Below are 13482 nucleotides of genomic sequence, written 5' to 3'. Positions count from 1 at the left end.
CGTGCTTCTTCCCATCCATCCTGCCGAATAAAGACTCTTAACTCTTTAAAAATGTCACATATATATACATATAGTACCTATTTATAGCTTTATGAAAAACGGCCCCCGGAGAGGCCGTGCGTGTTTGAACGGCGTCTGAAGAGAGACGGGGAGGGGAGGGGAGGGGGGGGATCATAAGAGCGTGGTGGCGAGGAGGCCGTCTCGGGGGGCGTGCGGGGGGCGGTCCGAGGCGTTGTGCTGGGGGTCGCTCGGCGAGAGCGCCCTCAGCGGCACCCCGTCCCGCAGCGGGAAGGGCGGCGGCGCCGTCCAGTTCAGGACCCGGAAGAGCGGGGGCCCCAGGGCGGGGTCAGGCTGCGGGGTGCTGCAGGCCTGGGGGGCCGGGGCGGGGCTGGGGGACTCCGCGGGGCCCGGCGGGCTTTTGTCCGGAGAGGCGGCGGGAGCCGGCCGGTCGGGCTCCCCCCCCTCTTTATTGTCCTTCACCCGAGTGGTACAGCCCGGCCTCAGCTGGTCGATGGGCTGCTTCGGGCCGTCCCACTTCTTGCAGGGGTGGCTCTCCTGGGTGGCGGGGTGGTAGTCCCGCGGGAAGGGCCCGGGAAAGGGATACAGGGGGAACCGGGCGCCGCACATGGAGCGCTGGCTGAGGAAGCTCCCGCGGGACTCCGGGGACAGTTTGTCGAGCTGCCGGCCGACCTGCACCAGGCTGGGGAACAGGGAGCCCTGGCAGGCCCTGTAGAAATATCTGAGCAGAGCACAGGGCCGGCGTATCAGACACGCCGCAAAAACACAGGAAGCACTTTCCTGACACATAAATCTCTTTCCTGGACCGCACATCAAACGGCACCCCCTTGCTATCGGCTCCTCGCACGGCCGCTACAGAAACGGCGACTTGAAAGCTGCTCGTAATGTCGTTCCTGCACTCTGCAACTGATACCGTGCCAGAAAGACCTCTGAATGAAACGGCCTTTTAATGTCGAACACTCACGGGGACAAAGAAAGGTAATAACAGACCGATCTGGCAACAATAAACAGTGGAAGTAGGTCTGTGTGAGTCTGCCATTTGGTCATGGAGAATGAATGACTTGGCTGCAGTGTAGTATTACTGCCAGGAGTAACAGGACTGTTTGTATGTATGTGCACAAGTATAACCTTCAGAGAAAGCCGTATAAACTCATAAAATCTCTGTTCGTTTTCAAGAATTTGAGGTACTAAGATTTAGCATGCATTAGGATTCTAATTCACACAAGTCCATTCTTCAGCTAGTCTTACTATTGCCTCAATCTGCCAGGAGAAATTTGTACCAATCGGGGGGGGGGGGTTTAAAAAAAGAAAACTTGTTCAAACAAGCCATACTTACCTGGGCAGCACAGCCACCACTCAGGTAACGACACACATCAGGTAGGGCCCTCAACAGGTAGAGACACTTACCTGGGCAGCACAGCCACCACTCAGGTAACGACACACATCAGGTAGGGCCCCTCAACAGGTAGAGACACTTACCTGGGCAGCACAGCCACCACTGGGGTAACGACACACAGCAGGTAGAAGAGGGGGTCTCCCAGCAGCCTGTGCATGGTCCAGTAGGGGTTGGAGGGAGGGTAGCAGACGGGGCAGGAGGCGTTGTAGCACAGGGCCACCGTGAAGAACAGGCCGACACTGAAGAGGATGGAGGCCCAGTTCAGCCAGGTCTATGGCGGGAAGACAGGCATCACACACACAGTATTGGCGAGAACAAAAACCGAGTGTTTCTTTCCTGAAGCTCATTTCCTGGTCGAGCTGAGAGACGGTGCTCACTAGCACCACTGCTGTTGGCTCCAGTGTAGGTCATTCAGACCCGTTTCCAATGTACGGTCAAATGTACAATTACAAAAATACAAAGTCAATATTTTTTTTCCCCCACTAGAAGATGCAGTGATAATCTGTGTTCTTCCTTCATCTAATGCCGATTTTCTTCAAGATATTCTGTTATTAGGACAACACAGTAATGCATTGTGAACAAATCAGGGACAGATTGTCACCCTCTCTCACACAGGCTGAGTGGAGGGGCCGCATCAGCTACTGCACAGTCTCTGGCTCCAAATGTACCATCACTGAACACGACTTCCTGGGCATCAAAACACTTTTCAGGTGACGTAACCGGCACTTGGTCCATATTTGTCTACAGTCTGCGGAGGAAAGGCAGCGCAGTGCCAGAGTGGAGCGGCGCTCACCCAGGTTTTGGTCTCGATGCTCAGGTGGAGCAGGATGGTGAAGAGGGCCAGGGTAGTGATGGGCGTGCCCCATGTAAACAAGTCCACATCTGAGTCAGCATAGGCCTGGGGCAGCAGAGAGCCCAGTGAGAGACCACACAACACTAACAAACCACACAGCACTAACGCATCAACTCTCACACCCCACTAAAAACCACACAACACTAACAAACCACACAACACTAACGCATCAACTCTCACACCCCACTAACAAACCACACAACACTAACAAACCACACAGCACTAATGCATCAACTCTCACACACCACTAACAAACCACACAGCACTAATGCATCAACTCTCACACACCACTAACAAACCACACACCACTAACGCATCAACTCTCACACCCCACTAACAAACCACACAACACTAACAAACCACACAGCACTAATGCATCAACTCTCACACACCACTAACAAACCACACAGCACTAATGCATCAACTCTCACACACCACTAACAAACCACACAGCACTAACGCATCAACTCTCACACACCACTAACAAACCACACAGCACTAATGCATCAACTCTCACAAACCACACAACACCAACAAACCACACAGCACAAACAAACCACACAACACTAACAAACCACACAGCACTAACAAACCACACAGCACTAACGTATCAACTCTCACAAACCAGACAACAACAACAAACCACACAGCACTAATGCATCAACTCTCACACACCACTAAGAAACCACACAACACCAACAAACCACACAGCACCAACAAACCACACAGCACTAAGACATCAACTCTCACACACCACTAACAAACCACACAGCACTAATGCATCAACTCTCACACACCACACAACACCAACATATCAACTCACACAAACCACACACCAATCTATGAACTCACACAAATCACAGAACACCAACACATGAACTCACACACAAACCACACAAAACTAACGCATCAACTCACACAAACCACACAGAACTGTGAACACACGCACACTAACTACACAACACTACAGAACACTAGCAAATGAACTCACACACAAAACCATACCGCACTACGAAGTCACACACAAAGCACACAAGTTATTAACAGACACACAATCCACACAACACTAAGATATGAACTCATGCACAAACCATGCAACACAAAAGAAAAACTGACACACAAACCACAAAATACTAAGATATGATATCGCACAGCACCCATGCAACATCAAGACACAATCTGACACATAATAGAAAACAGTCACAAAAGTCACAAAAAGCACCACACTTGCAACATAACCAAGCAAGTCTAGTTAACATTCAAAATGAAATGGGAAGAAACACACAGAAATCGTGTAGGCCTAAATAAATCTTGGATGGAAACACACACAGAAACCAGACAGGGTCAATATACACAAAAATCATGCAAAGCGAATGACACATCTGGCAAAGAAAGCATAAAACAAGCAGAAGCAGAAACCATGTTAGAAACCAGAGCAAACAAAACGCACACACACACACACACACACACGCACAGCAACAAAGACAGAGAAAGCAGAAACTAACAGAGACTGAACCATGTTAGAAACTAAAGAATAAAAGACACAAACGCGAGAGGAAACTCACCGAGAAACCATGCAGAAGTAAGAAAAAGAGGGTTTATCAAACTCATAGAAACCAGGAAGAGATTTACATTTAGGGTTTACATTTTCAGCATCGAGCAAACTTTACTTTCCTTGCCACAGTGTACCCTTTACACACAATCACTTTTACACAGCTCAACATTTACTGAGCACTTAATAATAATAATAATTTGTTATTTAGCTGATGCTTTTATCCAAAGCGACATACAGTTGATTAGACGAAGCAGGGGACCATCCCCCCTGGAGCAATGTGGGTTTAAGGGCCTTGCTCAAGGGCCCAACAACTGTGCTGATCTTATCATGACTACACCGGGGTTTGAACCACCAACCTTCTGGGTCCCGGTCAAGTACCTTAACCACTAGACTACAGGCTGCCCCGGGTAGAGAGGTGGCCTACCCAGGAATCGAATCTACAACCTTGAGAGTTGAAAGACAATTTTTACCCAAACAACTATGCTACACTACACTGGTACCAATAAAGAGAAACAGAGAAACATACTCACAAAGTAGGGCACGAAGAAACACACGATGCTTTGGTAGAAGGCATCAATCATATTCATCCAGAACATGTATGGCTTATATTCCTGAAAAACACACGAGACAAATTACATTTCAGGAAGCCAGCAGAGTCTGTCATCCAGAACCACTCACACAGCTTACTCAAAGACACTTATTATGTCAGTGACTTTGACCGTGAAATGACTGTTGGTGCCAGATGGGGTAGTTTCAGTATCTCAGAAACTGCTGATCTCCTGGGATTTTCACGCACAGCAGTGACTAGAGTTTGCAGAGAATGGTGCAAAAAACTGTTACAAATTCAGCGAGCAGAACTGCATTGTGAATGAGAGAGGTCAGAGGAGAATGTGGCTTATTGGCTTGTGGCTTATTATTATTATTATTATTATTATTATTATTAGAATGGCCAGACTGGTCAAAGCTGACAGGAAAGTGACAGTAACTCAAATAACCACACATGACAACAGTGGTATGCAGAAGAGCATCTCTGAACACATAACGTAACCTCTAAGTGGATAGGCTACAGCAGCAGAAGACTCAACAATATAAAAAATAAGTGCTCATTGAGTGTTGAAATTACACCTGTTAATATCTCAACTATGAATTTATAAGCAGTTGTGTGCTTTAATACAGTAAGATGCTAAGATGTTGCTATATTGAAACTACAGCAAAGAGCTTTTGGGTGGACTGCCCCTTTAAAGAGAAGGGTGATTCTGAACGCAGTTGCAGGTTGTGGTCAGAGCCACAGCCCTCCAGCAGCACGGATGTCATCGTAAAAGCGCAGTACCTCTGTCAGCTGGGATGAGGCTGGCCCAGCAGGGCAGCAGAAGCAGGGTTTGATTTATGGAGAGAGTTTGGCTGGAGAGACTGTGCGAAACCTCACATAATGGTGCTCAACCCAGCAGGACACGGCAGCGTGTAAAGGTCAACAGAGAGAGACACACACACACACACACACACACAAACACACACGCACACACACAAACACACTCACACACACACTCACACACACACTCACTCACACACTCACTCACACACTCACACACACACACTCACACACGCGCACACACGCGCACACACGCGCACAAACACACAAACACACAAACACACAAACACACAAACACACAAACACACACTTGCTCCTGACAAGGTGGTTGGTGCCTTGCAAGACAATCGCTGTTGGTGTGTGAGTGTGTGTGTGAGAGAACGGGTGAATGAGAAGCATCAATTGCACAGCGACCATGTACATACACTCGCGCGCACACACACACACACAACACACACCTCGGAGTTCTGCCCATTCATGTAGAGCTGAGGTAGGTCCTGCAGAGTTTGGGCAGACACGTCTTTGTCCAAAGTGCCAGTGACGAGTTGAGGAAAAGCAGAGAACATCAGGTTGAAGAAGATGAGATACCACTGATCGATCATGGCCGACCCCGAGAAGCCCGAATAAAACTGATACCAGAAGATCAGGGCCACGAACATCTACAACCAGAAAAAAGAGCAAAATACAAATGAGATTAACACATACACAGTGGCATTCAGTAGCACACAGTCACACATTAAACAGGCCTGTGGCTATTAAACGGGCTTGTGGCTATTAAACGGGCTTGTGGCTATTAAACGGGCTTGTGGCTATTAAACGGGCTTGTGGTGATTAAACGGGCTTGTGGTTATTAAACGGGCTTGTGGCTATTAAACGGGCTTGTGGTTATTAAACGGGCTTGTGGTTATAAAACAGGCTTGTGGCTATTAAACGGGCTTGTGGCTATTAAACGGGCTTGTGGCTATTAAACAGGCTTGTGGCTATTAAACAGGCTTGTGGCTATTAAACAGGGTTGTGGTGATTAAACAGGCTTGTGGTGATTAAACAGGCTTGTGGTGATTAAACAGGCTTGTGGTGATTAAACAGGCTTGTGGTGATTAAACAGGCCTGTGGTGATTAAACAGGCCTGTGGTGATTAAACAGGCCTGTGGTGATTAAACAGGCTTGTGGTTATTAAACAGGCTTGTGGCGATTAAACAGGTTTGTGGCGATTAAACAGGCTTGTGGTTATTAAACAGGCTTGTGGTGATTAAACAGGCTTGTGGCGATTAAACAGGCTTGTGGCGATTAAACAGGTTTGTGGCGATTAAACAGGCTTGTGGTTATTAAACAGGCTTGTGGTGATTAAACAGGCTTGTGGTGATTAAACAGGCTTGTGGTGATTAAACAGGCTTGTGGTGATTAAACAGGGTTATGGCTATTAAACGGCGGATACAGGATTCAGAGACCAGGGCATCAGCACTCACAGCATTCTTGTAGAAGAAGTACAGGATCATGTTGGCCAGGCGGGAGTAGCACCAGTGGCCGTGGACCAGGAGCAGCTTCTGCAGGTACTGGAAGCGCGGCACGGTGAAGTCGCTGGCCATCACAGCCTGCAGAGGAGCACATCCGGTGTGAGCGAGCGGGACGTACTCCACCGCGAGAGCACCAAGAGCTCGTCCCTGCTCAGGGCTTCCCCCACACACGCCTGGGCTACACGTTACACGCCTGGGTTACACGTTACACGCCTGGGTTACACGTTACACGCCTGGGACCCGCCTGGGACCCACAAGGTTGGCGGTCCGATCGCCGGCGTAGCCACTGTAAGATCCGTGCAGCTGTTGGCCACTTGAGCAAGGCCCCCTTAACCCAACATTGCTCCAGAGGGGGAATGTCCCCTGGTTATTATAATCAACTGCGAGTTGGATAAGTGTCAGCGAAATAACTATAACGTAATTAACAACACCAGAGGATCACGAGCATTACTCAACCTTGCGTGTAAAGGGTGAGGCTTTCAGCTCCTGTTTGGTGAAACGTAATTCCAGACTTTAAGGCCCATACAGCACTGCTCTGTTCTTGTTGATAAAATATAACTTAAAATATTGGCGTTCCATAGCTTTTCCAGGAAGTCAAAAGATGAATATTTTATCTTTAAGCTTATTCTGGAAATCCTAAATGAGCTGACAGATTAATTCACCTACATAGATCACCGACTCTCCCCGTGTCTGTGTATATTTCTTGGGAAACCGGTATAAACAAAGTCTGTTGCATAAAATTAATCTTGCCTTCCATATCGCAAGCTGTGCAAATACCTGGAACAAGGGAAAAATATGCAAATATGCAAAACCTGGAATTAAACAGACTTTGGCTTATAGACAATAAAGAGCAAGTACAGTGGCGTGAGAAAAATATTCAAACCCCTTCACTTTTGCACAGTTTAGTGTAATAGGAACAACAGAGAGCAGTAAGGAGCAGCTCTTCCCATGCCCGCCCCCCCACCCCTTACCTGCATGCCCTCCTGCCCTGAGATCCCCACTCCGACATCAGCCACCTGGATCATGCTGACATCATTAGCCCCATCCCCTGGGAATCAGAGGAGAGACAGGGAGCTTCTCTTTATCTCACACACAGGAATAAACGCAAGGCCAGAAACCAAAATCTCACTCTCACACTTGTGTGTATATGTGAGTGTGAGAGTGTGTATGCTCACTATCACTCTCACACTCTCTCACTCACACACTCTCTCACACACACTCTCTCACACACACACACTCTCTCACACACACACTCTCTCACACACACTCTCTCTCTCTCACACACACTCTCACACACTCTCTCACACACTCTCTCACACTCTCTCTCACACTCTCTCACACTCTCTCACACTCTCTCACACTCTCACACACTCTCACACACTCTCACACACTCTCACACACTCTCACACACTCTCACACACTCACTCTCTCACACACTCACTCTCTCGCACACTCACTCTCTCGCACACACGCACACACACTCGCACACACTCGCACACACACACACTCACCCTCACACACACACACACTCACACACTCACACACACACACACACACACACACACACACACACATACACTCCCACAGCTCCAGGCGCGGGCGTACCGATGGCCAGGGTCATGACCTTGAGCTTGCTGCGCACCAGCTTCACCACCTTGCTCTTCTGCAGCGGCGTGGAGCGGCAGCACAGCACCGAGCGGCAGCTCCTCGCCACGGCCAGGAAGCGGTCCTCCAGGCTGCCCTCCAGCGCGTAGGCCAGCGTGCGCCCGTCGATCACCAGGCCCAGCCGGTGCACCAGGGCGGCCGGGGGCTCCAGCGCCCCCAGGTCCTCCCCCGAGGCCCGGCTGGCCTGCTCTGGGAACTCGCACAGGAACTTGGACTGGATGTAGTGGAGGCTCTCCTCCAGCAGCACGGCACACGCTTCCTGGGGCAGAGACACAGGGCCCCGGCTCAGAGCATGGTCAACACCGCCTGCGTTATTAGCATCAAGCTAACCCTAACCCAGAACCAAGCTCAGAACATGGTCAACACCGCCTGCGTTATTAGCATCAAGCTAACCCTAACCCAGAACCCAGCTCAGAACATGGTCAACACCGCCTGTGTCATTAGCATCAAGCTAACCCTAACCCAGCTCAGAACATGGTCAACACCGCCTGCGTTATTAGCATCAAGCTAACCCTAACCCAGAACCCAGCTCAGAACATGGTCAACACCGCCTGCGTCCTTAGCATCAAGCTAACCCTAACCCAGCTCAGAGCATGGTCAACACCGCCTGCGTCATTAGCATCAAGCTAACCCTAACCCAGCTCAGAACATGGTCAACACCGCCTGCGTCATTAGCATGAAGCTAACCCTAACCCAGAACCCAGCTCAGAACATGGTCAACACCGCCTGCGTTATTAGCATCAAGCTAACCCTAACTCAGCTCAGAACATGGTCAACACCGCCTGCGTCATTAGCATCAAGCAAAGTCATTAGTGCCCCAGTAGCCACAATAAGATCCGCACAGCTGTTGGGCCCTTGAGCAAGGCCCTTAACCCCCCATCCATCTGGATTGTCTAATCAAATGTACGTCACTCTGGAGCGTCAATGCCATTAATGCAATGTATTATGCACCTGTGTGTGTTTGTTCTGTTATAGGGGTATATACTCTATAGAGAAGTGTGTTGTGTTCCTGTGTGTATGTTTGTTCTGTTATAGGAGTGTATACTCTATAGAGAGGAGTGTTTGGTACCTGTGTGTCAGCGTTGAGAATGATGAGCTCCTCCTCGGGGTCGAGCAGCCTGCAGGCGTAGGCGATGTTGATGGCCGTCTCCTGCTTGTCTCCAGTCAGAACCCAGATCTGCAGCCCGGCTTTCCGCAGAGAGGCGATGGTCTCAGGGACCCCGTCCTGCAACCGGTCCTCAATCCCTGTGGCCCCTACACACACACACACACACACATTACACGCACACACACACACACACACACACACACACGCGCACGCGCACGCACACACACACACACACACATTACACGCACACACACGCGCGCACACACACACACATTACACGCACACACACACGCGCACACACACGCACACACGCGCGCACACAACACACACACAACACACGCACGCACACACACACACACATGCGCACAACACACACACGCACACACATTACACCATGCCATTATTATTGATCAAAAACATCTCAAATTGTCAGAAATGTAAGAAATGTAACCTGTGCTTAAAATACAGCAAATTGTCTTCAGCTGTCGTGCATTAACTGATCAAGAAATGTAGATAAAATATCAAATGCCAAATGATTGGGGTAATTAAATAATTAAGAGCAGAAGTTGGCATGAAATCCAGAAACAGATACGGCCCTCCTTCCCCACCCCTGCTCCAGGAGGTCGACACACGATGCTAGATGGATAAAATGCAATAACAGCCCAAGTTGAGAGAGTAAACGCTTACCTAAGAGATGAAGGTTTGTTTCCAGTTTCACGGCAGATTGAAACAGCAGCTCCTCCCGCCCCTGAATGGCCGTCTCGGCCTGCAAACGGCCCTCCAGCCAGTCCCCGTACTCCACCTCCGTCAGAGTCTAAGAAGAAGCACACCGAGCCGGTGAGGACGCGCGTTCTCTCTCACCGTCACACACGATGAAACCTCAGCTCATTCTCTCAGACGCTCATCGGTCACAGAGCACTGGGGCGCCGTGAGCGAAAAGCACAAAGGCAGCGCGTTTCGGAGGATGGTGAATGGCCAAGCACGAATGAATCAGAGTGAGTCACTGTACAAATACCCAGTGCTTTGCATTACGGGCACTTTAGCAGATGCTCGTACACAGAGCGACATGTTTATATTCATACAGCAGGAAACATACTGAAGTAGAGCAAGTTCAGCACCTTGCTTCCTTGCTTAAGGGCACATCAGCAGTGTCCCAAGCTGGGAATCAAACCTGCAACTGTTAGGTTACCAGCCCACCGATCTGGGTCAAATACTTGTGTACACTGTACTGAGCGTGTCTGCTGGAACCTATGAAATACTCCCAAAAAGTACAAATCCAAGTTGAATCCAAATCCGACCCTGGTTTTCTTTTCTCCCAGGTAATTAGCTGAGCAATTAGTGCTACCGATAGGCCAGACTGTGTACACACCAGACCTGTAAAGTGAGGGGGGAAAACCAGCAGTTCTCAAACCTCGGGACCATGATTTGATTATCCCCGATAATGGGTAGATCTCCAGAAACAAGTTTGGAAAGCCCTAGTGTTCTTAGTCTGAGGAGGACAGATACATTACGATGAGAAATGACACCTGTAAAATAATATATATATATTCCCCCAAAAAAAGTAACAAAATAAAATAATAATAAAAAAATAAATAAAAATAAATAAATAAATGACGCGTGTTAATATCATGGACAGCTGACAGACTGGCCTACTCTACAGGGACGCTCTGTCAGCTGTGTGGGACTGCTGCAGACCACAGGCAGGTATGGTTGTGGACCACCCGTAGCCTAGTGGCTAAGGTACGTGACTAGGACCCACAAGGTCGGTGGTTTGAACCCCGCTGTAGCCACGATAAGATCCACACACAGCTGTTTGGCCCTTGAGCAAGGCCCTTAACCCCAGGGGAGGATTGTCTCCTGCTTAGTCCAATCAACTGTAAGTCACTTGTAAAGTACTAACACAGCACCAGGACTAACCTGTGAGCCTCAGTGATAGGACTCAGTGCTACTCCAGAGTGAACTTCCCTTTCTTCCAGCTTTTAATAATCTCTTACCTTTTTGGCGATGCAGAGAGTTCTCAGACCGCTGGCAGCGTACAGGTTGAGAAAATTCTGCGTTTTAAACAGAATTTTTCTTTGGCGTTTACTTTTGGTGTCACCTGTAGGGAAACAAAAAAAAGACAACTAAAATCCATAAAATCCTTTTATAATAATATAGTATAGGCTAATGTCCTTTCCTGGGACCGGGAAGGTTGGTGGTTCAAGCCCCAGTGTAGCTAAAATAAGATCAGGGCAACTGTTGGGCCCTTGAGCAAGGCCCTTAATCCCCAGGACTGATGAACTCACTTCGGATTAAAAGCGCCAGCCAGCTAAATAACTAATTAAGCAATTGAAAGAATTAAATGAGGCAATTCTAAAAATAACAGACATAAACATGAGGATACTCATGCATGGATACAAACACATACACTCCCACACGGATTGGCAATCCCGAACAGGGGAGGAGAAGGGGGGAAAGCTAAAATAAAACAGCCTACATCGAGACGCATTTTACCCCCAGTCCTCACCAGCAGGTTTCCCCACAGCACGGACTCCCTCCTGAGCGACATCCCATAATAAGAACGGAGAAAGTGAAGGTGGGCGGAGACTGTCGCCCCTAGCAGCACCAGACCAGGACATGGAGGCCTCCGGCGTTCCGGACAGCGGGATTCCAGCATTCCCGCCTTATCTAAACACTGGACACCTCTTGCCAGCGTATTCCTGGGTGGGATCGAGCCCAGCAGGAGGAACGGCTGTTAAACGCTGACCCCGATACGTATCCCAGCCTCAAAACATTATCGAGCGCAATTCCTCATATTTTGATTACACTGAGTTGTCAGTGGAACTGGAGATAATCTAAGCCAGTCAATCGGTTTTCTGTCAGCCCATGCGGAGCCGATTCTTGTCAGGGGCCGCGTTCAAATATTGAGTAACATTATCTCAGTCCGAGAAGGAAAAATATTTACGCTCATTAGCGTACTGTAATTTGTTAAGCGCGGCTTTTTGGGAGGGATGTGGTGTCAGATACGCAGGCCGCGTAAACAGCCTGTCAGAGGGGCAGGCAGAGAGAGTATCAAGGCCACAGGCAGGCCTTCACCACCCACGGAAAGACAGAGCCTGAACAACACACGACTGAAGCACAAATCTTCATTCATCCTTTTATGAGAATATTTATGCATTCATATTGCTGTAGTTAAAACCCTCTCTTCCCCCCACCAAACAGTAACCCCACTGTCGCACCCACTGTCCCCATGGTCTGGTGCTACGCGTAAAACAGAACTCCCCATGCCTACCCCCCCCCCCCCCCAAAAACTATTTTCTAGGGGAAGCACAGGAATCTGGAAGCACACGCTTGGTGATCTTGTGGAAACAGTGAGCGTACTGAACTCGTTCACAAACGTCCCTGCTACAGCTTTCACGGAGGAAGTTATACCCGGAAGCTAGGTCCGCCCTGTTGCCCCACACCAGCACACCACTCTGCCCTCTCATTGACAAACATCCCCGTCTACGGGTGATGTAACCAAGCACTCTGCAGGGCTACTTTCCTCCCACAATCAGTTACACAACCGCCCTGGAAGATCTTCCACCTCCCGGCTGAGAACATGTCCCCACACGTCAGACTCCTGGTCTCTCGCAGCACCGACACCATGTCCCCCAAAGAGGCGAGAGCACGAACACTTCAGGCTTTTATCTGCACGCAGGAGAGCCAGAGTGCACAGTAGCTGCACAGTTCCAGCGCAGCAGGGGCCAGAGAAGGTATTTTTCCATAGTAAAAATCTGTTCAGTTTTGATGTGTGCCAAGAACATGCGCCCTTTTCATCGCCATTTAAAAAAAGGAAACGTTCGGACAATTACACTGATGTCGCACACACACACGTGCGCACGCATGAACGTGTGCCCACACATAGACACACACACACACGCACAGACAGACAGACAGAGACACGCAGACACAGAGACACACAGAAAGAGACAGAAAGAGACACACAGAGACACACAGAGACACACAGAGACACACAGAAACAG

At 49.1% G+C, this 13482-nt stretch overlaps 1 protein-coding gene across 1 annotated transcript in view; it reads right to left on the bottom strand.

The window, feature by feature from the left end:
• Window positions 1–171: 171 nt before the first annotated feature.
• The window catches only part of atp10a (ATPase phospholipid transporting 10A), a 30271-nt gene continuing 16960 nt past the window's right edge, over window positions 172–13482 (bottom strand). Inside the window, exons 11-21 of the mRNA XM_061226861.1 lie at window positions 11473–11576; window positions 10166–10292; window positions 9440–9624; window positions 8311–8629; window positions 7677–7753; window positions 6658–6783; window positions 5650–5850; window positions 4353–4433; window positions 2208–2312; window positions 1498–1685; window positions 172–739 (exon numbers count right to left, since the gene is read on the bottom strand). Coding sequence (XP_061082845.1) covers window positions 172–739; window positions 1498–1685; window positions 2208–2312; window positions 4353–4433; window positions 5650–5850; window positions 6658–6783; window positions 7677–7753; window positions 8311–8629; window positions 9440–9624; window positions 10166–10292; window positions 11473–11576 — 2081 coding nt within the window. The remainder of the gene's footprint in view (window positions 740–1497; window positions 1686–2207; window positions 2313–4352; window positions 4434–5649; window positions 5851–6657; window positions 6784–7676; window positions 7754–8310; window positions 8630–9439; window positions 9625–10165; window positions 10293–11472; window positions 11577–13482) is intronic.

The sequence above is a fragment of the Conger conger genome, chromosome 17, assembly GCF_963514075.1.
Source record: "Conger conger chromosome 17, fConCon1.1, whole genome shotgun sequence".
NCBI classification, from domain to species: domain Eukaryota; kingdom Metazoa; phylum Chordata; class Actinopteri; order Anguilliformes; family Congridae; genus Conger; species Conger conger.
This window is presented reverse-complemented; position numbering and strand designations above follow the sequence as displayed.